The 22,918-nt window shown below is 39.0% G+C and overlaps 1 protein-coding gene and 1 long non-coding RNA gene across 2 annotated transcripts; one reads left to right on the top strand and one right to left on the bottom strand.

The window, feature by feature from the left end:
* Positions 1-336: 336 nt before the first annotated feature.
* LOC117905894 lies at positions 337-1,608 on the top strand. Its single transcript, XR_004649745.1, has 4 exons — positions 337-404; positions 486-677; positions 1,051-1,152; positions 1,351-1,608. It is a non-coding gene; the product is annotated as an uncharacterized LOC117905894 (long non-coding RNA).
* A 15,059-nt stretch (positions 1,609-16,667) lies between these two features.
* Positions 16,668-22,358, bottom strand: LOC117905991 (protein GIGANTEA-like). The gene is made up of 6 exons (XM_034818904.1): positions 22,131-22,358; positions 20,371-21,915; positions 18,652-18,720; positions 18,120-18,338; positions 17,710-17,802; positions 16,668-17,373 (listed from the first exon to the last, which is right to left on the bottom strand). The coding sequence occupies exons 1-6, from the start codon at positions 22,323-22,325 to the stop codon at positions 17,080-17,082; spliced, it is 2,415 nt and encodes an 804-aa protein (XP_034674795.1). The 5' UTR covers positions 22,326-22,358; the 3' UTR covers positions 16,668-17,079.
* Positions 22,359-22,918: the final 560 nt, after the last annotated feature.

Genomic DNA, 22,918 nt, shown 5'->3' with positions numbered 1-22,918 from the left:
GCAACCATTGACACGTGCACGTGGTCAATATTCCAGCTTCAAGGGTCGAAATCTTATCTTCATTGCCTTTAAGAAGGGGTAACGGGATAAGTGTCGTATCGAGATGCTTGTCTGATGCAATTGATAAAGCATTCCATGCTCATGGCATGCTCAGGCGATTGGAGGTCTCAAAATTCTAGCATGTGCAACCCTAAATTGTGCAACAACTAAATAGGTAGATTACTTTAACCGTTATTATTTTACGTATCATTAAATATGCGGTACTGATGTATTTGTCTTTTATGCTTGATGTATGCATATGATTGGTGTAATGCAATTGGTGGTATAGATATGAATGTGGCATGTTCACAATCAAGTACATGGAACATTGGAACGGGGCAACACTAGCACATTCAATCGCAAAGGTAAGTGAAACCAAGACTTTAGAAATTGGTTTATTTGAATTTTTACCAAACCAGCCTATGATTTTGGTGTGTGTTATGCAGGACAAGATGCATCTTTATCAATTGAGGCTGGTCGTTACTTTGGTTACTAATGCGGCAAACAATGCTAGAGATAAGGTCTTGAAGGCATGTCGAATTTGATTAATAGAGGCCAACTTGGACAGACAAGGTCAATGATGGAATCGTACTTGCATGAGAATGGGGCTGGTGGTGCCGGCAGTGCATAATCAGAAGGTGGTGCCCTCTATTTTTTTCTCTGTTGTTTGTTTCTCTTGAAAATTTATATTTGAGGGAATTACCTTTCCAATAAAAAATGCTTAGGCGTGAAAGTAGATTTTTTCCTGGAATCACAATTAAATACATATGAACTAAGCCAATAAATTAGTGTCCTTGCGAGTTTTGATAAGAGAAGACAAACTAGAATGAATACTCTGTGAAGTATTTTATTTATTAATTTTTTTTTTCTGTGATAAGTACCTTGTCAAGTGATTTTGATAGTTTATTACTAAAAACTTTATACCAGAATTATATCTGCTGAAACATATAGAGGCTTATTGTTTGAATATTTTAGCATGTAGGCTTTATCAGTGGAAATTTAATGGTGCAGAATCTGGAGGTGGTTCGTAAACTAGGAAAGCATTAAGAAAAGAAGAACAAGAAAATACCAAGGTTTTCCTCATTAATGCGATCTCACTTGCACATGCCAGTTGTAAGTTCTCATTTCTTAGATGGTTTGGATCTTTATGTTAAAGTTGTTAGTATCATGTGAAAGAGCTACCATCATACTATTGACTTCATTTTTTTGTTGTGTTGTGAATTTCATTAGGTGCTTCTGTTTTTTGCTACTTTCAACGATACAGATAAAAATTACGTTATTATTATTATTATTATTTTTTCTTAATTGCAGGCGACAATTGGAAAACAAGATGGTTGACAACCATAAAGACATGAGCAATGTTACAATTCGGAATCGTGGCTGCTGGAGAAAGGGATGTGATCATAAGACATTCTCATCATGACTCAGACTTTATAATATAACTGTTCCTAGTTTGATTTTTGTTTGTAAATGTAGGCATGCCCAATACCGAAGCCCTCTAAAAACTATATAGATACATCATAATTGGTTTTTTGGTTTACCATTTTTACTTTGGGAACCCATTGCATACTTCCGATATATTTGGGTTGTGACCCCCCTTCTGTTAGGTGCTTTTAGATTAATTTACCACTAACTATGAAAAATACATTGGTATATGAAATTTTCGTTGAGCTAAAGAGGTTACTCCATGACCTCTTTGCAGGTGCGTAGTTCTAAGAGAGCCATGAAATATGAGAAACTATTGGCTAGGTTGCAGGTGCGTAGTTGGTTTTGTAGATTGGAGATTGTTTTTATTTTTCAATGGAAAATGTTTTTTACTTCATCCTCAAGTAGACCTATAATGAATTGGGATAACATGCGTGCAGCTCCCTCACCAAAATCTGGAGTTCCTTGCAGATAACATGCACGCAGCTTGCTGTCCAGCTTGGCCCACCTTGCATTACAGGGAAATATTGGTTTACTAAGGCTGTTGAAACACAAAACAATTACAAATTAACACAAACAAAACCAACTCGCATGTTGATCAGGCGGTTCTGGTTTATTCAGCACTGAATCGATTTATTCTGCACTTTCAACCTCACTTCTGCTAGTGACACCATTTATTCTGCACTGAATCGATTCTAAAGGACAAATGCAGCCTCTAATGCTATGGCAACAACGAGATAATATTGCCATCTGCACGCCAAATGCAATTATGTCAGTTTTCTTAATACAGAATAGGAACAATGCTTCAGGTGAACCATAAAATTCTGCTCCTACTTTCTTCCTAGATTGTGAATTGTGAATTGTCGTACAAACAAACACACACACACGTGATTGTAACAGCTTACTGCTATAACGTCCTTCAATGACAAAAAGAATTCAAATTCACAAATAGCTTTTGTACTGACAATAAAAAATCAAATTCAAAAATAGTTTTTCTCTCTTTAGTTATAGCTGAAACCAATAGCTTCTTTTGCTACTTCCCTTCATATTTAATACCTTTTTCCTCATCCAATTCCCAAATGGATTCATTTTCACAACAGGATGCAAAGATACATAATACAACACATGTACAAGACACCTAACTCCGTCTCACGAACTCCATATTTAACTTAATTCACCTCAGAGAAATTAAACAAAGGAAAATACTTCTTTGTGACCACTGAGATGGACAAGTTTAACTTCTCTAGAGCAGTAGGTGAATCCATTTCAATGAATCACCACAACAATAATCCATTGATTACTAAGGTTGCATTGGACCACTTTTAAATATATCTGACAAGGAGTTAACACACCTGCAGGCTAGTTTCTCCCCACTGATTATTTGTGGTACCTATTATATGTATTTTACAAACCAATTAACCACTCTAATGATAAAGACTTGTTTTCTAAGTCAGAAAATGATTTTTTATGGTTAGGTTGTACCAGACAAGAAATTAGTAAAGCATTTACAAAAGGAGGTTGCCCGACTTGAAGCTGAGCTACGAAGTCCAGAACCTTCTTTCTTTGCATGTTTTAGAACTTTACTGATGGAGAAGGACTTGAAAATCCAGTAGGTATGCATCGTAGTAATGTGACAATTCCTCTTCATCTTAGGAGATAATTTGTAACAAGCCAGTCAATTAAGTGCGCTTAAATACTCTTTCAGCTCCTAGAAATAAATATACTTGCTATTTATTACCCTATTTATGATCTTAGAACTTTGGCTGCAATACTTTCTGTTTTTATTATTAAAATATTTATGAATGTAGAAATCCTAGCCAAGAAAAACACAGAAATAGGATAACTACAGTGTATAGCATCTGGATTGTCGTCCTCCGGGAATGATATAGTTGATTGTTTGTGAATTGTTTTGAGTATAATATACCTAGGATTACCTTTACATAACTAAAAATATCTTCCAATTAAAAGATCAAATTTTGTTTCCAAGTTGAAAATGATTTAAATCAATTTGTAACTACAAGTTTTCACAATCCAGCTTTGGATCCAGTACACAAGAGAGAGCAATATTGAGATCTATGGCTTAGGATTCAAGATCTGTTTGAGATCAAATCAAGCCTAGGGACCAATTCAAATTTGAACCCTAAAAATTGATTCTTTTTATATTCATATCACTAAACCCAATCAACTTGAATGGTGGTTTAGGCCTTTTAAGTTCATTCATTCAGTTCATTCATCCAACTTGCATATTTGACTTTAGACTTAATCACAATAGATTAAACCAAGTCAACTAGTGATCAAGCAGTGCCTAGTATCACTAGTACCTCAAGAACATCTACTGTATCGCATCTAATCCAACCTACTCAGAGGCTTTTTTCTGTCAGATTTAAACATTAAAACCCTGATCTAACAATCCACATTTCCATGTTCATTCTTAGTCCTCCTTGTCCTCTTACTCCACCTTCATGCTACATCTCTAAAATAAAGGCTTTCTGACCTCCCATGGAGTGGTTGTCACACAGATTCCATAAGAAAAACTAAAGATGTCTCTATTGAAAAGTTAAAAAAAAAACCAGGGTTCAAAGTATCAAAAGAAAATCAAAAAAATGTTGTTCAACATAGAATCCTCTCTTCTCTCAAAACTAATTGTGAAAATATTTATATCCTAGCCTTAGAATGACACATGGCTCACTCTCATGGGTCACTTGAACCAAAATATTGTTTCAAACCCCTAATTCATTAAAACAATCTCCAAAAGCAGAATTCTCATTTTGAAAAATGCAAGGAACATGGTGAAATCAATTTCAGGATGTTGAAATAGGAATTTCAATGTTTCTCCATTGTGCCGAAATGCCAAATCAGTTTCAGGACTTCTCATATTGGAATTTTGACATGATGCACTGCCTAGCCATCCAAATCAGTTTCAGGGATACTAAATCGGGTTCAAATTGGTAAACCAATTTCATGCACGTTCTCGTGTTGAACCTTCCTACTTGAAATCGATATCTCTCCTGAAATTGGTTGGCTTTGGTTTCCAAACTGATTCCATGGCTCATTTATCTTTTTCTATTTTTGTTTCCTTTATGGCCTATTGTTACAACTCCTCAAGCCCCTCATAAGCACAGTCCTGCCTTCTTTCCATCTCGCACAATAGGATTGCATCCAGCATCTCACATTTTCTCCATTGTCTACCTTTTTACTGAAAAATAATGCATTAATCCTCAAAGGTGATACTAGCCTATTGAAATTGGTAAATAATGCAGAGTCTATTGCAGCATCTCTAACCAAGTATGCAGATGTCATACTTGGTTAGAGATGTGGAATGGAACATTTTCCCATCAACTCCAGCCACATCATGGCCTTCTCCTTGTGCATTTAGACATTTGATTTAAACCCAACTTAAATCCTTCTGAAGACCATACCAATGGCTTTACTAATGGAAACTGAAAAGTTGAAAAACTTTCTGAAAATTCCTTCTACTTTGAAGAATCAAGAAAACAATCATGAAATAGTATAGCATTTTATTCTGACACAGGTGCATGTAAGGATTGAAGTTATCTTCCAGTACACTGTATTTGCTTACATTCTAGCACAAATCAATCAAGATAGTTTTATATTTGAAACTAAAAGTTTTCATGAGGCAACACATACAAACTAGCAATAGCAGCCGAGTTATGCAGCATATAATCCAAGTGTACAACCATTCTCATACATAGAGGGTTTACATGTAATATGGGAGGTTACTAAGTTACTACAGAAGCATACAGAGACATTAAAACTTCTGCCTTCCCATTATGCTCAAAGCTGACTCAAGGTAAATAACTAAATGCATTCGGATAGTATTAAGACTCAGGACACAGATTTATTTGCCTTAATTGAAAGTTCATAGACTCTGATAGTGCAAAATTGTTACATTTTTCCTAAATCACAAATTACCAAGTTTGACAAGTGAAAGTACATGAAACTGTTAACATACTTCAGAAATAGTGTTTAAAATTCAAGCTTAGATAAACTATTATGGCAAAGATTATCAAATACAGTGGTTTTGCTTTTAAGTTGCTTAGATTAGTTTTGCATCAAAATTGTCCAAATTAGATTGATTTGAAGTAAATAACAATTGACAGTTGAGACCTAAGTAGAAGTTAACCGATTGATAATGTCAAAATCATATCCAAACCTCCAAAGCAACAAGTTTAAACAGACCTGAGCTGCAAGAGTATGGAGAAAAGTCCAAGTAGCCCTTCCAACCTCTACTTTAGTCATAGGATTAGCTGATTTTCCCTAAACAAATAATTAATGAAAAAATTTAGCAAGAAAGCCAAGTCTTACATAATACCATATGATAGAATAAATTCACCGTAGATGCAAATATGAATAGATATCGGTATTAGAACACAAATCAGGCACTAAGAATCCTATATCTGGTATGTGTAGAAGGTTTCATTGAATCATCAATTTTGACATGGCAAGTTCAATGAAGCATGATAGAAGTACCAAACCGAGAGAGATGGCATAAAATGGGGAAAACCCACTTAAACCAACAAGCCAGTCACAAAAAACCAAACATTAGACAAGGTAGTAGCTAAGGACCCTTAAGGTAGTACCTAAGGGATATTAAGGTAATACCTAAGGGCTCTTAAGGTAGTACCTAAGCTACAATCCAAAAAAACCAAAGGTGAACCACTTGAACACACATGAGAACCACATAATGGCATGGTATAAGGGTCACAAAGGAAGACTCGAGGTTTGGGAGAAGTAGAGTTCAAGTTTAGCAACTAAGGTAGTACCTAAGGGCCATTAAGGTAGTACCTAAGCACTCTTAGGGTAGTACCTAAGGAACAGTAGCAAAAAACCATTGGTGGACCACTTGAGTACTCAAGAAAAGCATATAATGGCATGGTCTAAGGGTCAGAAATGAAGACCCGAGGCTTGGGAGAGATTGAGTTGAAGTCTAGCTAAGGTAGTACTTAAGGTCCCTTAAGGTAGTTTTTAAAGGCCATTAAGGTAGTACCTAAGGAACAGTAGCAAAAAACCATTGGTGGACCACTTGAGGATTCAAGAGAACCATATAATGGCATGGTCTAAGGGTGACAAAGCAAGACCCGAGGCTTGGAAGAGGTTGAGTTAAAGTTTAGCTAAGGTAGTACCTAGATGCCCTTAAGGTAGTACCTGAAGGCCACTAAGGTAGTACCTAAAGGCTATAAAGGTAGTAACTAAGGAACAGTAGCAAAAAACCATTGGTAGACAACTTGAGGACTCAAGAAAAGCATATAATGGCATAGTCTAAGGATGACAAATGAAGACCCGAGGCTTGGGAGAGGTTGAGTTGAAGTTTAGCTAAGGCCCTTAAGGTAGTACCTGAAAGCCACTAAGGTAGTATCTAAAGACCATTAAGGTAGTACCTAAGGAACAGTAGCAAAAAACCATTGGTGGACAACTTGAGGACTTAAGAAAAGCATATAATGGCATAGTCTAAGGGTGACAAAGGAAGACCCGAGGCTTGGGAGAGGTTGAGTTGAAGTTTAGCTAAGGTAGTACCTAGGGTCCCTTAAGATAGTACCTGAAGGCCACTAAGGTAATACCTAAAGGCCATTAAGGTAGTACCTAAGGAACAGTAGCAAAAAACCATTGGTGGACAACTTGAGGACTCAAGAGAAGCATATAATGGCATGGTCTAAGGGTTACAAAGGAAGACCCGAGGCTTAGAAGCGGTTGAGTTGAAGTTTAGCTAAGGTAGTACATAGGGGCCCTTAAGGTAGTACCTGAAGGCCACTAAGGTAGTACCTAAAGGCCATTAAGTTAGTACCTAAGGAACAGTAGCAAAAAAACCATTGGTGGACCACTTGAGGACTCAAGAGAAGCATATAATGGAACGGTCTAAGGGTGACAAAGGAAGACCCGAGGCTTGGGAGAGGTTGAGTGGAAGTTTAGGTAAGGTAGTACCTGAAGGCCACTAAGGTAGTACCTAAAGACCATTAAGGTAGTACCTAAGGAACAGTAGCAAAAAACCATTGGTGGACCACTTGAGGACTCAAGAGAAGCATATAATGCCATGGTCTAAGGGTGACAAAGGAAGACCCGAGGCTTGGGAGAGGTTGAGTTGAAGTTTAGCTAAGGTAGTACCTAAGGGCCCTTAAGGTAGTACCTGAAGGCCACTAAGGTAGTACCTAAAGGCCATTAAGGTAGTACCTAAGGAAAAGTAGCAAAAAATCATTGGTGGACCACTTGAGGACTCAAGAGAATCATATAATGGCATGGTCTAAGGGTCACAAATGAAGACCCGAGGCTTGGCAGAGGTTGGGTTGAAGTTTAGCTAAGGTAGTACCTGAAGGCCATTAAGGTAGTACTTAAAGGCCATTAAGGTAGTACCTAAGGAACAGTGGCAAAAAACCATTGGTGGACCCCTTGAAGACTCAAGAGAAGCATATAATGGCATGGTCTAAGGATCACAAATGAAGACCCGAGGCTTGGGAGAGGTTGAGTTGAAGTTTAGCTAAGGTAGTACCTAGGGTCCTTTCATGTAGTAACTCAAGGCCACTAAGGTAGTACCTAAGGAACAGTAGCAAAAAATTATTAGTGGACCACTTGAGGACTCAAGAGAAGCATATAATGGCATGGTCTAAGGGTCACAAAGGAAGACCCGAGGATTGGGAGATGTTGAGTTGAAGTTTAGCTAAGGTAGTACCTAGGGTCCCTTAAGGTAGTACCTAGGGTCCCTTACGGTAGTACCTAAGGAACAGTAGCAAAAAACCATTGGTGGACCACTTGAGGACTCAAGAGAAGCATATAATGCCATGGTCTACGGGTGACAAAGGAAGAGCCGAGGCTTAGGAGAGGTTGAGTTGAAGTTTAGCTAAGGTAGTACCTAAGGGCCCTTAAGGTAGTACCTGAAGGCCACTAAGGTAGTACCTAAAGGCCATTAAGGTAGTACCTAAGGAAAAGTAGCAAAAAACCATTAGTGGACCACTTAAGGACTCAAGAGAAGCATATAATGGCATGGTCTAAGGGTGACGAAGGAAGCCCCGAGGCTTGGGAGAGGTTGAGTGGAAGTTTAGCTAAGGTAGTACTTAGGGGCCCTTAAGGTAGTACCTGAAGGCCACTAAGGTAGTACCTAAAGGCCATTAAGGCAGTACCTAAGGAACAGTAGCAAAAAACCATTGGTGGACCACTTGAGGACTCAAGAGAAGCATATAATGGCATGGTCTATGGGTGACAAGGAAGACCGGAGGCTTGGGAGAGGTTGAGTTGAAGTTTAGCTAAAGTAGTACCTAGAGTCCCTTAAGGTAGTACCTGAAGGCCACTAAGGTAGTACCTAAAGGCCATTAAGACAATACCTAAGGAACAGTAGCAAAAACCATTGGTGGACCACTTGAGGACTTAAGAGAAGCATATAATGGCATGGTCTAAGGGTGACAAGGAAGACCCGAGGCTTGGGAGAGGTTGAGTTGAAGTTTAGCTAAGGTAGTACCTAGGGGCCCTTAAGGTAGTACCTGAAGGCCACTAAGGTAGTACCTAAAGGCCATTAAGGTAGTAACTAAGGAACAGTAGCAAAAAACCATTGGTGGACCACTTGAGGACTCAAGAGAAGCATATAATGGCATGGTTTAAGGGTCACAAATGAAGACCCGAGGCTTAGGAGAGGTTGAGTTGAAATTTAGCTAAGGTAGTCCTAGGGTCCCTTCATGTAGTACCTGAAGGCCATTAAGGTAATACCTAAGGAACAGTAGCAAAAAACCATTGGTGGACCACTTGAAGACTCAAGAGAAGCATATAATGGCATGGTCTAAGGGTAACAAAGGAAGACCCGAGGGTTGGGAGAGGTTGAGTTGAAGTTTAGCTAAGGTAGTACCTAGGGGCCCTTAAGGTAGTACCTGAAGGCCACTTAGGTAGTACCTAAAGGCCATTAAGGTAGTAACTAAGGAATAGTAGCAAAAAACCATTGGTGGACCACTTGAGGACTCAAGAGAAGCATATAATGGCATGGTCTAAGGGTCACAAAGGAAGACCCGATGATTGGGAGAGGTTGAGTTGAAGTTTAGCTAAGGTAGTACCTAGGGTCCCTTAAGGTAGTACCTGAAGGCCACTAAGGTAGTACCTAAAGGCCATTAAGGTAGTACCTAAGGAACAGTAGCAAAAAACCATTGGTGGACCACTTGAAGACTCAAGAAAAGCATATAATGGCATGGTCTAAGTGTGACAAAGGAAGACCCAAGGCTTGGGAGAGGTTGAGTTGAAGTTTAGCTAAGGTAGTACCTAGGGGCCCTTAAGGTAGTACCTGAAGGCCATTAAGGTAGTACCTAAAAGCCATTAAGGTAGTAACTAAGGAACAGTAGCAAAAAACCATTAGTGGACCACTTGAGGACTCAAGAGAAGCATATAATGCCATGATCTAAGGGTCACAAATGAAGACCCGAGGCTTGGGAGAGGTTGAGTTGAAGTTTAGCTAAGGCAGTACCTAGTGTCCCTTAAGGTAGTACGTGAAGGCTACTAAGGTAGTACCTAAAGGCCATTAAGGTAGTACCCAAGAAACAGTAACAAAAAACCATTGGTGGACCACTTGAGGATCCAGAAAAGCATATAATGGCATGGTCTAAGGGTGACAAAGGAAGACCCAAGGCTTGGGAGAGGTTGAGTTGAAGTTTAGCTAAGGTAGTACCTAAGGGCCCTTAAGGTAGTACTTGAAGGCAACTAAGGTAGTACCTAAAGGCCATTAAGGTAGTACCTAAGGTACAGTCCATAAAAAGCACTTGTGGACCACTTGAGCACTGGAGAGAAGCACATAAGGGGATGGTGTAAGGGTAGGAAAGGAAGGCCCGAGGCTTAGGAGAGGTTGAGTTGAAGTTTAACTAAGGTAGTACCTAGGGGCCCTTAAGGTAGTACCTAAAGGCCACTAAGGTAGTACTTAAGGTACAGTCCCTAAAAAACGAGACTACTTCCCAAAATTACCTTCTAAAATATTATTATTGAGCCTTAACTTGAGGTGGGTCATTGGATGAATGGTTCTATAATTGAGAAGTGCTCACCAAAATCATCAAATCAATTTCGACCCCATATGTAAAAGAGAGCCTCTTTTTTTTATCTACTTTCCCAAAAATACACTGAAATGTTGAATTTAAATGGTTTTCTACTGGTTTGATTTGGGGATGAAGTATTGAATTTAAATAGTTTTCTGCTGGTACCATTATTATTTATTTTTCCTCATAAAAGGTGAAGAAGAAGACAAGATTACTCCTTCAAGGTGGAAATTCGTACCAGCAGAAATGATCTTCTTCTTCACCTTTTCTGAGGAAAAATTACAGGATTACTCCTTGAAGGTGGAAACCCACTGAACGGAGACCTACATAGCTCATGTTGTGTTTCCTCTGATCGGCTTCTTCTCGGTTCAGATTTGAGTGCTTATTACATGGAATATTTTGGAGACCAATGGCTGCTTACAGGGAGACCGTGGTGGCTGCTGACAAGGAAAACAAAAGGGCAATTTTGGAATAACTTTTTGAAACAGTATTTAGTGCATAAAGCCCATATTCCACTTTCTATGGGTTTCATTCCCATATAACCTTCAAATGGGCCTCCCGAGACACAACTTCCCCTTCTTCTTTTAATGGATTGTGTTGGAGAAAATGACGGAAATGGTGATGATGGGTTTGGCGGCATGTCAATTTCTCTCTCTCCTTATTGTCTCCCTCATTCTCATTGAGGAAACTTCCCATTTTCTCCGATTTCTGTTTCAAAGCCTGTGCCATTGTCCTCCCTGGATATGAACTGAACATCTGATAATGCATGTCCTTTTAAAATTAAATCTCATCTTGAGTCTCCATCCCATCCAATTGGGTCATTCACCACCAGCCCAGCCATTGATTTTTACTTTTGGTTGAATCAATGTAACCAGTGTTTTGGTTTCTTTTATCCCTGCCCATCCAAGTTCATATAAAGTTGGTCCTTTTCTTTTTCTTTTTTTTCTAAGTAATGATTTTATAATTAAAATAATAAATAAATGATCTCTAGTATTTTGAAGTAACTACCAGGTCCAAGAGGAACACTTGTGTGACTCAGACATCAAAGACAGCACGTTCTTACAACACTACAATTTAAAGATGGTGGTGACATTTGAAATCTTACCTTGACAAATAGCAGTAAACCCAGGTATTTAGTTTTTAGTTCTAACCTGATTGTGTATCCTTTCTACTGTCTGGGTATGGGCCTTGGCTCTCAGTCTCCTAGTTTCTGCAATGAATTGATCAGGTAGTATGTACAGCCAAAAAGGACTAAAATTGAATAACCTCGCCCATTAAAGATATGGGAAGATGAAGGTTCTGTAAGGTAGTACCTAAAGGCCATTAAGTTAGTACCTAAGGAACAGTAGCAAAAAAACCATTGGTGGACCACTTGAGGACTCAAGAGAAGCATATAATGGAACGGTCTAAGGGTGACAAAGGAAGACCCGAGGCTTGGGAGAGGTTGAGTGGAAGTTTAGCTAAGGTAGTACCTGAAGGCCACTAAGGTAGTACCTAAAGACCATTAAGGTAGTACCTAAGGAACAGTAGCAAAAAACCATTGGTGGACCACTTGAGGACTCAAGAGAAGCATATAATGCCATGGTCTAAGGGTGACAAAGGAAGACCTGAGGCTTGGGAGAGGTTGAGTTGAAGTTTAGCTAAGGTAGTACCTAAGGGCCCTTAAGGTAGTACCTGAAGGCCACTAAGGTAGTACCTAAAGGCCATTAAGGTAGTACCTAAGGAAAAGTAGCAAAAAACCATTGGTGGACCACTTGAGGACTCAAGAGAATCATATAATGGCATGGTCTAAGGGTCACAAATGAAGACCCGAGGCTTGGCAGAGGTTGGGTTGAAGTTTAGCTAAGGTAGTACCTGAAGGCCATTAAGGTAGTACTTAAAGGCCATTAAGGTAGTACTAAGGAACAGTGGCAAAAAACCATTGGTGGACCCCTTGAAGACTCAAGAGAAGCATATAATGGCATGGTCTAAGGATCACAAATGAAAACCCGAGCTTGGGAGAGGTTGAGTTGAAGTTTAGCTAAGGTAGTACCTAGGGTCCCTTCATGTAGTACCTTAAGGCCACTAAGGTAGTACCTAAGGAACAGTAGCAAAAAATTATTGGTGGACCACTTGAGGACTCAAGAGAAGCATATAATGGCATGGTCTAAGGGTCACAAAGGAAGACCCGAGGATTGGGAGAGGTTGAGTTGAAGTTTAGCTAAGGTATACCTAGGGTCCCTTAAGGTAGTACCTAAGGAACAGTAGCAAAAAACCATTGGTGGACCACTTGAGGACTCAAGAGAAGCATATAATGCCATGGTCTACGGGTGACAAAGGAAGAGCCGAGGCTTGGGAGAGGTTGAGTTGAAGTTTAGCTAAGGTAGTACCTAAGGGCCCTTAAGGTAGTACCTGAAGGCCACTAAGGTAGTACCTAAAGGCCATTAAGGTAGTACCTAAGGGCCCTTAAGGTAGTACCTGAAGGCCACTAAGGTAGTACCTAAAGGCCATTAAGGTAGTACCTAAGGAAAAGTAGCAAAAAACCATTAGTGGACCACTTAAGGACTTAGAGAAGCATATAATGGCATGGTCTAAGGGTGACAAAGGAAGACCCGAGGCTTGGGAGAGGTTGAGTGGAAGTTTAGCTAAGGTAGTACTTAGGGGCCCTTAAGGTAGTACCTGAAGGCCACTAAGGTAGTACCTAAAGGCCATTAAGGTAGTACCTAAGGAACAGTAGCAAAAAACCATTGGTGGACCACTTAAGGATTCAAGAGAAGCATATAATGGCATGGTCTAAGGTTGACAAGGAAGATCGGAGGCTTGGGAGAGGTTGAGTTGAAGTTTAGCTAAAATAGTACCTAGGGTCCTTAAGGTAGTACCTGAAGGCCACTAAGGTAGTACCTAAAGGCCATTAAGACAATACCTAAGGAACAGTAGCAAAAAACCATTGGTGGACCACTTGAGGACTCAAGAGAAGCATATAATGGCATGGTCTAAGGGTGACAAGGAAGACCCGAGGCTTGGAGAGGTTGAGTTGAAGTTTAGCTAAGGTAGTACCTAGGGGCCCTTAAGGTAGTACCTGAAGGCCACTAAGGTAGTACCTAAAGGCCATTAAGGTAGTAACTAAGGAACAGTAGCAAAAAACTATTGGTGGACCACTTGAGACTCAAGAGAAGCATATAATGGCATGGTCTAAGGGTCACAAATGAAGACCGAGGCTTAGAGAGGTTGAGTTGAAATTTAGCTAAGGTAGTACCTAGGGTCCCTTCATGTAGTACCTGAAGGCCATTAAGGTAATACCTAAGGAACAGTAGCAAAAAACCATTGGTGGACCACTTGAAGACTCAAGAGAAGCATATAATGGCATGGTCTAAGGGTAACAAAGGAAGACCCGAGGGTTGGGAGAGGTTGAGTTGAAGTTTAGCTAAGGTAGTACCTAGGGGCCCTTAAGGTAGTACCTGAAGGCCACTTAGGTAGTACCTAAAGGCCATTAAGGTAGTAACTAAGGAACAGTAGCAAAAAACCATTGGTGGACCACTTGAGGACTCAAGAGAAGCATATAATGGCATGGTCTAAGGGTCACAAAGGAAGACCCGAGGATTGGGAGAGGTTGAGTTGAAGTTTAGCTAAGGTAGTACCTAGGGTCCCTTAAGGTAGTACCTGAAGGCCACTAAGGTAGTACCTAAAGGCCATTAAGGTAGTACCTAAGGAATAGTAGAAAAAAACCATTGGTGGACCACTTGAGAACTCAAGAGAAGCATATAATGGCATGGTTTAAGGGTGATAAAGGAAGACCCGAGGCTTGGGAGAGGTTGAGTGGAAGTTTAGCTAAGGTAGTACCTAGGGGCCCTTAAGGTAGTACCTGAAGGCCACTAAGGTGGTACCTAAAGGCCATTAAGGTAGTACCTAAGGAACAGTAGCAAAAAACCATTGGTGGACCACTTGAAGACTCAAGAAAAGCATATAATGGCATGGTCTAAGTGTGACAAAGGAAAAGCCAAGGCTTAGGAGAGGTTGAGTTGAAGTTTAGCTAAGGTAGTACCTAAGGGCCCTTAAGGTAGTACCTGAAGGCCATTAAGGTAGTACCTGAAAGCCATTAAGGTAGTAACTAAGGAACAGTAGCAAAAAACCATTAGTGGACCACTTGAGGACTCAAGAGAAGCATATAATGCCATGATCTAAGGGTCACAAAGGAAGACCCGAGGCTTGGGAGAGGTTGAGTTGAAGTTTAGCTAAGGCAGTACCTAGTGTCCCTTAAGGTAGTACGTGAAGGCTACTAAGGTAGTACCTAAAGGCCATTAAGGTAGTACCTAAGAAACAGTAGCAAAAAACCATTGGTGGACCACTTGAGGATCCAGAAAAGCATATAATGGCATGGTCTAAGGGTGACAAAGGAAGACCCGCGGCTTGGGAAAGGTTGAGTTGAAGTTTTGCTAAGGTAGTACCTAAGGGCCCTTAAGGTAGTACTTGAAGGCAACTAAGGTAGTACCTAACGGCCATTAAGGTAGTACCTAAGGTACAGTCCATAAAAAGCACTTGTGGACCACTTGAGCACTGGAGAGAAGCACGTAAGGGGATGGTGTAAGGGTAGGAAAGGAAGGCCCGAGCTTAGGAGAGGTTGAGTTGAGGTTTAGCTAAGGTAGTACCTAGGGGCCCTTAAGGTAGTACCTGAAGGCCACTAAGGTAGTACTTAAGGTACAGTCCCTAAAAAACGAGACTACTTCCCAAAATTACCTTCTAAAATATTATTATTGAGCCTTAACTTGAGGTGGGTCATTGGATGAATGGTTATATAATTGAGAAGTGCTCACCAAAATCATCAAATCAATTTCGACCCCATATGTAAAAGAGAGCCTCTTTTTTATCTACTTCCCAAAATACACTGAAATGTTGAATTTAAATGGTTTTCTGCTGGTTTGATTGGGGATGAAGTGTTGAATTTAAATAGTTTTCTGCTGGTACCATTATTATTTATTTTTCCTCAGAAAAGGTGAAGAAGAAGACAACATTACTCCTTCAAGGTGGAAATTCGTACCAACAGAAATGGTCTTCTTCTTTACCTTTTCTGAGGAAAAATTACAGGATTACTCCTTGAAGGTGGAAACCCACTGAACGGAGACCTACATAGCTCATGTTGTGTTTCCTCTGATCGGCTTCTTCTCGGTTCAGATTTGAGTGCTTATTACATGGAATATTTTGGAGACCAGTGGCTGCTTACATGGAGACCGTGGTGGCTGCTGACAAGGAAAACAAAAGGGCAATTTTGGAATAACTTTTGAAACAGTATTTAGTGCATAAAACCCATATTCCACTTTCTATGGGTTTCATTCCCATATAACCTTCAAATGGGCCTCCCGAAACACAACTTCCCCTTCTTTTAATGGATTGTGTTGGAGAAAATGACGGAAATGGTGATGATGGGTTTGGCGGCATGCCAATTTCTCTCTCTCCTTATTGTCTCCCTCATTCTCAATGAGGAAACTTCCCATTTTCTCCCGATTCTGTTTCAAAGCCTGTGCCATTGTCCTCCCTGGATATGAACTGAACATCTGATAATGCATGTCCTTTTAAAATTAAATCTCATCTTGAGTCTCCATCCCATCCAATTGGGTCATTCACCACCAGCCCAGCCATTGATTTTTACTTTTGGTTGAATCAATGTAACCAGTGTTTTGGTTTCTTTTATCCCTGCCCCATCCAAGTTCATATAAAGTTGGTCCTTTTCTTTTTCCTTTTTTTCTAAGTAATGATTTTATAATTAAAATAATAAATAAATGATCTCTAGTATTTTGAAGTAACTACCAGGTCCAAGAGGAACACTTGTGTGACTCAGACATCAAAGACAGCACGTTCTTACAACACTACAATTTAAAGATGGTGGTGACATTTGAAATCTTACCTTGACAAATAGCAGTAAACCCAGGTATTTTGTTTTTAGTTCTAACCTGATTGTGTATCCTTTCTACTGTCTGGGTATGGGCCTTGGCTCTCAGTCTCCTAGTTTCTGCAATGAATTGATCAGGTAGTATGTACAGCCAAAAAAGGACTAAAATTGAATAACCTCACCCATTAAAGATATGGGAAGATGAAGGTTCTGTAAGAGGTTATCAAGATACAAACCAAGTTTAAGCTTTCAGTGCCTGGATGGTGAGATGACAACCCTAGTTCTACCACTACAATCTTCATTAAGAACTAATATGACAAAGAGTAATGAACGGGAAAAACAAAACAAAGAGTGGGAGTTTTTCAAAATGTAGCCGATGTGGAATCTATTCAACATGATGCTACCACCTGATTTTGCCATCTCTGTCAAAGGTAACCAAATTACATGAAGTGATTCAGGCCTATAACAGAAGAAACTAACCTGGGCAGAGTTGAAATTAATACAACACGATACAAAGCCCCATTTTGGCCCAGTCTACAGTCTAACTGTACATCAATTGTCCTTGCATGAGGATTGTAGTGGCATCTGTGGCTTTATAACTAGAATAACAGAATTAATCAGTTATTCCTCTGGCCTACCAACATCCCCCAAGCCGATTGGTTATGTTGTTTCTATTTGTAAGTCTCACTGGAAATGAATATATTCATAAAAGCAAGAGAGGTTGCCAAATCTTAGTTGATGTTAAATGGAAATAGTACAGCCTAGTTCCTTGGCAGCAGCATCAAGGAATTGATTAGTCATTCCAGTAGCTAGCCTGCTATGAGCTTCCCATGTCAAGCATTTTTCAATATCTGCTTGCCAGTCAATGATGCCTAAATTTACATACTGATTAGAGTGGATGCCATTTCTGCCCCCTTGTTTGATATGAGGTTTTATTGAGCCACTTTCCAGAACATCACGAAGAACTGATGTGCTGAGGGCACGGACATGTGCGCTTGGATGAGAAAGGCATCGGATGGTAGCTGGTACACGACACTGCAAGAATCACCCAGATAAATCACATTAGCAAAAGGTAGTGTATAAAAATTAAAGAAATCAAAGCATGTGAAAATCTTCTGCTGATGAGGATGTCAATTTGCCACTTGCAAACAAGTGGTTGCAAATTAAAAATGAACAGAGTATTTTCTCTCTTTCTTACTTTCTTCTTCCACATTTTCTCACTCAAATGTCCTTGAATGGTAGGTCACCATGTCATCTGGCATAGGAAGACTCCTACGATGAGTTTGTAGTGTGTGTGTGTGTGTGTGTGTTTTTCTGTTTCAGGCTTCAAATTCACCAGACTGAATGTATTTAATAGGGGGCAATTTTTACCTTTAACAGGTTTGAAAGGCCATCTGCAACAGCCAATCCAGATTCTCCCCATTCCAGTACAAGTTGAACTGCTCTAGCTGTTGCTTCCAGAAGCTGCTCATTTGTTATGTAGATCAAAATGTTAATACACAGCCAAAGCTTTGGGGATCAAATAGGAACCCCATATGCAAAGTTGAGATTAGTTTTTCTATGTCATAAACGTTCAAACAAAATGATACATTATTATTTCTAAAGAGATGAAAATACAAATAGTCAAAATGCAAGCATGTATTGAAAAAAGGTAGGCTGGAAGAAAAATGCACAATTCGCAAAGAACTGAGAAATGAATTGGTTGAGTGTATTTTTTACTATAAATGTTTTGTCTATCTATTATGTGAATGAAATTAAAGTTTATTTTCCTAAGATGCTACCTCCAATTGAGGTAACGTGCATGCTTCTCCATCCACAAGCATTCCATCTGTGGCACGTAGAAGAAGATCTGAAGCACTTGACAAAATTACTAGCGATTCAGGTCTATCATGATTCCTCATTAGCTCCACGATCAATTTTACAATTCTTTGGTTGATTCTCCACATCTTCTGACCTAGATCATCATCTTTAGCGATCCAAGGCTGCAATTCCCTCTCAGCCTGACAAACACACAATGCAATAAAAGTGAGTATATGATGTGGTTGAACTTAAAATAGACTAGAAAATAAGTTGCTGATTTGGACACCTGCAAACAACATCTCCCACAAACTCGAACAATGAAACATGAAAGCAACTTTTAATTATAAAATGCTTTGTCTACCAAAAAAAAAAAACTTTCTTACTTTTTAGCCCCTTATTTGGGAGGTAATGATTCATAATGAAACTTAGATAGTGTTCAAATCAGCTACAAACAGAAAAGCAAACAGCCTTGTTTCCAAAAAAAAAGGTCTACAAGATGAACAAAATTTGGACCTGAAGAACAACTGCTGTAGCTGCTTTTGCCGGTGATGCTGATACGACGTTGCATAGCGCATCAACCACCTACATACATTTGGATAGGATGGTCACGCAGAGAAATTTTCATGTAAGTTGCACAAACATGCACAATGATAAAAAAAAGACAAATGGATCCAATACAATTCAATGTTCCAAACTGCATATTGTCTCATGTATCCAAGTTACACTTATTTGTACATTCAGATTACCATTGTACTCTATCTCTGTATCTTGTAATAAAATTTGTCTAAATTGAAGGAGCCAAGAGTATCTCTGTATCTCTATCTCTGTGTCTTATATTAATATTTGTATAAATTGGTGGAGCCAAGAGCATCTCAGTATCAGCATCTCTATATCTCTACCTCTGTATCTTATATTAATATTTGTATAAATCGATGGAGCCAAGAGCATCTCAGTATCTTCTATCCATCCATCTATCTATCTATCTATCTACCTATCTATCTATCTACCTTTATCTCTGTATCTTATATTAAGATTTCTACAGATTGGAGGAGCCAAGAGTTTCATCCAGAGGGCAGTGAAAGATCAGTGAGTAGTTATGCCTATCTATGCATCTATACCTTATTAATTTAGATTTGTATAAATTGATGATCTAAGAGCATCTGTGTATCTCATATTTAAATTTGTATAAATAGGAGGATCCAAGAGTTTTATTCAAAGGGCAGTCGATTATCACTGAGTAGTTATGCCAACCTCATTTTCTTAAAATACTACTTGCCGAGGAAAGGATAACAGTAGAATAACCAATCAACTCATTGATTTCTATGACTTACAATATCCCAATTACTCTTTTGCAACTTCTTACATATATACTGCATATTCCAAGTATCCTTCGGATCTTTTACAAAGCATTGATGATGTGTGGCTTTTTATCCTTCACATAGTGCTATTTGGGACCTAGTAGCAACATGGATCATTGACAATGGAAACAAGATAAAGATGCAATCAGTAGCCTTCAAGTAATGACATCAGTTCAACAATCACCTTGTACCTCTCTTAATGAACTGTTCATGTGATATCAGATCAAGACATTTTTTTTTTGTTTTTCTCCCTTTTTTGGTTGCTTAAAGGATTGTTCACTAATTGATAATTGGTAGCCATAATGTTTAAATGAAAACAGAGCAAACTTGCAAAACATCATAGAACTTTGTATTTACCAGGTATCGATAAAAGGTATACTCTTTTCAGGATCCTGCTGCATTTCATTTAGTTGTCATAATTGGTTTTCTAGTTTTGTGTATAACTGCTGGTGACAAACTCGGATCTACTTATTATTAAATAAAGTTTTCCCTTGTTTTAAACTTCTGCAGTAGTTTGACCACCCAATTTAAACACAAAAGAACAGGTAGATAAAATAAAGGTTTTAGGGCTTTGGAAAGTATGCACAGCCTGTATAAGGATTTTCCAGCTAGGAAATATTTGTGAATTAAGATTTTTCCTTTGTAGTTTAGTTGACTAATTCCTTTTTGTTAATAGAGATTTCCTAGAATAGAAAAAAGCTCTTTCCTCTTTTCTGTTTTTTTTTTTTTTTGCTGTTTTTGATTTCCTACAATAGTCCATAATGAAGATTATGAGCTAGATTTTTACTTTATTGTTTCTTATGTTGTACCAAAAATAGGAAATCAAAATAGATTTAGAGTAATGGTGCATGAGACCTGAGAATTGAAATATTACCTGTCTCCATCCTTGTTGGGCAGAAGTGCTTTCTGCGCTAGGTTTTGTTTCTGGGGCTGCAATTAACTTGTGCCAAAGAAGTGAAACAACAGAGAAACATAACTCTTGTTTCTCTGCGAGTACTGATCTTAGAAGAACTTGTGCACTGCAACTAAATCCTATATGCCTGTCCATAGTGAGGAAATTGGCCAATTCTGAAGCATCTAATGGGAAGCTTGCAATACCTTTACCCAAGCTATTTCCTGTGCCTTCATTTAAATGTGGTGCTTTCTCAAATTTAGGTAAACTTTTTGAATAAGCTGAATCTTCACAGTGCAGAAGCAAGGGATTCACTGATTTGAAGCAGCTAGTGCTTGCACAGTCATTTTCTTTGCTGCCATCTTTATGCCCAGGGCTGTCCTTCCAAACTGTTGCATGAATTAAGTGTGCTTCTAGTGGTTCTGCCTTGTTGACAATGGATGCAACAGCTTTGCTATGAATGTCAATGAGGTTATAGAGTGAAGAAGCCCTGGTGTAGATTTCTTCATCCCACTTGCATCTCATCAAGACAGAGAGGGCATGCATACAAGCTTTTGAACGTCTGAATAGTTCAGAAACATGAGCAGCAACCATAGCAGCAGCAACAATTTCATTTGAACTGTAACTCCAAGAGGTGCCAACAGAAGATGGCTTCAGTGAAAAGAGTGCCTCTAAAATTGCTAATATTCTGTGGGTATGACGAATGGCAGAGTCAATGCTATTGCGGAATTCACTAGAAGATCCATTTAATTTTGCAGGCTTTGCTCTGATCTGTACATCTTTAGAGGCTGAATGATTATTTCCCCTAGCAATCAAAGGGAATAATTGAAGTTCACATGCAAGAGCACAAACAGCAGCAAGAACATAAGAATCAAAAGCTGCTACAGGCCCTTGTTTTTTCATTTTTCTGGTTTTCATGTCTCTCTGATTTCCAGATGCATCTGACAAGTCCTCAGTGATTTCCTCAGAAAGATGGCTATCTTCACCTCTTGGTCTTTTGCTTCCATTCTGCTGAGCTTCATGACTGACACAAACGGTTAACACAACAAAAAGAAGGCGTGAAGCAAGCTCTACAGATGCACATGATTCTAGAAATAGTGCATGGACCATTGTACGAAGCTCAGCCACAGCCAGGTTTTTGGAGGCAGACCCTATTCCAAAAAGGTATCTTGTTTTTCTGATATTTTCTCTGGAGGACTCAGCTGGAAATGTCCTCTGAAGAATTGATTCCACTGTAGCAACAAATATCTTCATGAGACATGCTTCAGATGGACTTCCACGAGGAAGATATTCCAGGACTTTAAGAAGGGGTATATAAAGGTTCCATGATAAAATGGGAGGTTGCAATGGGGTTGCAACTATAATTTCAGGAAGATCAACAGCTGAGGAACTTAAAGGAATTAGGCCATAAGCAGCTTCCCATATGGTGCAAATTCTCCATTCAACCTCAGGACCATGTGCACAAAGCATTGATGCAATCCCTTGGGCAGTGGCTTCAATAGTTGCTTCAGTTGCAGGCACTTCTATCTGGTAAGAGGGATTTTTTTTTTTCAAACGAAGTTAGTTATACATATGTTTGCATATGCATCTGTGTGTGTGTGTGTGTGTGTGTGTGTGTGTGTGTGTGTGTAAAATAACAGGTTAAGGTAGATGAATGCATGATCTGCACTCCAAAAACTGGAGGCATTCATCCCAAAGAATAAATTAGTTGGACACAAACAATGAAAGCAAGTCACTAATACCTGCTTCTTGTAGGATGAAATATAACCATCTAAAGGTTCATGCTGAAATTCAAATCCTTCGACTTGTCTTAGAGGAGGAAAAAGCAATGCAGGCTGTGAAAGTACGCGAAAAAGTAATGCTGCAGCAGCATCTGCAGCAATCCCTGCTCTCATGGACATTGCAGTACCAATTGCACGCAAGAAATGCAAATGCATCCAGTTCCTTGGGAGCTATATCAATAAGAAAAGCAATTTAGATATGAGCATTGATGACAACTGAATTCATTAGTTGAACAATGTCTAAATCTGTTCTAAATCCACAATTTCATTCACAGTAAACAACATGAATGAGTTCATTAATACTGCATTCCACAACAAATCTACCTCCTCGTTCTATTGATTACATATCATCCGTTTTATATCTATTAGCACAGTTCACCAATTTTTAAGATAACTTTCCATCATCTCACCTGAATGGCTATTTTTAGAAGCTCAGTCCACATCTTAGTTATTTTTTTTCTTTTGCTTTCTTTACAACAGAGTCTGCACTAATAGTCTATTCTTATTCAATTTACGCGTACAGTTCTACAATGTTATTAGCATAAGCACATCTGCTAGTTTAAATAAGTGTGCGTGTATGTGTAAGTGTACAACATCAGATTCATAATGCTACAAATTATATGCATGATTGTTTGAGAAAAGGATGTTACACTACTGAAAACCTCAGAAAAGTAAAGCATTGATAATAAATGTTTGAGCATAAACATTGTGCAGTGCAGACACATTGAATGGACACTAACTCTTAAAAC

Source organism: Vitis riparia, chromosome 18, assembly GCF_004353265.1.
Source record: "Vitis riparia cultivar Riparia Gloire de Montpellier isolate 1030 chromosome 18, EGFV_Vit.rip_1.0, whole genome shotgun sequence".
Lineage (NCBI taxonomy): Eukaryota > Viridiplantae > Streptophyta > Magnoliopsida > Vitales > Vitaceae > Vitis > Vitis riparia.
Note: the sequence above shows the minus strand (reverse complement) of the source record. Positions and strands in the feature narration are given on the sequence as shown.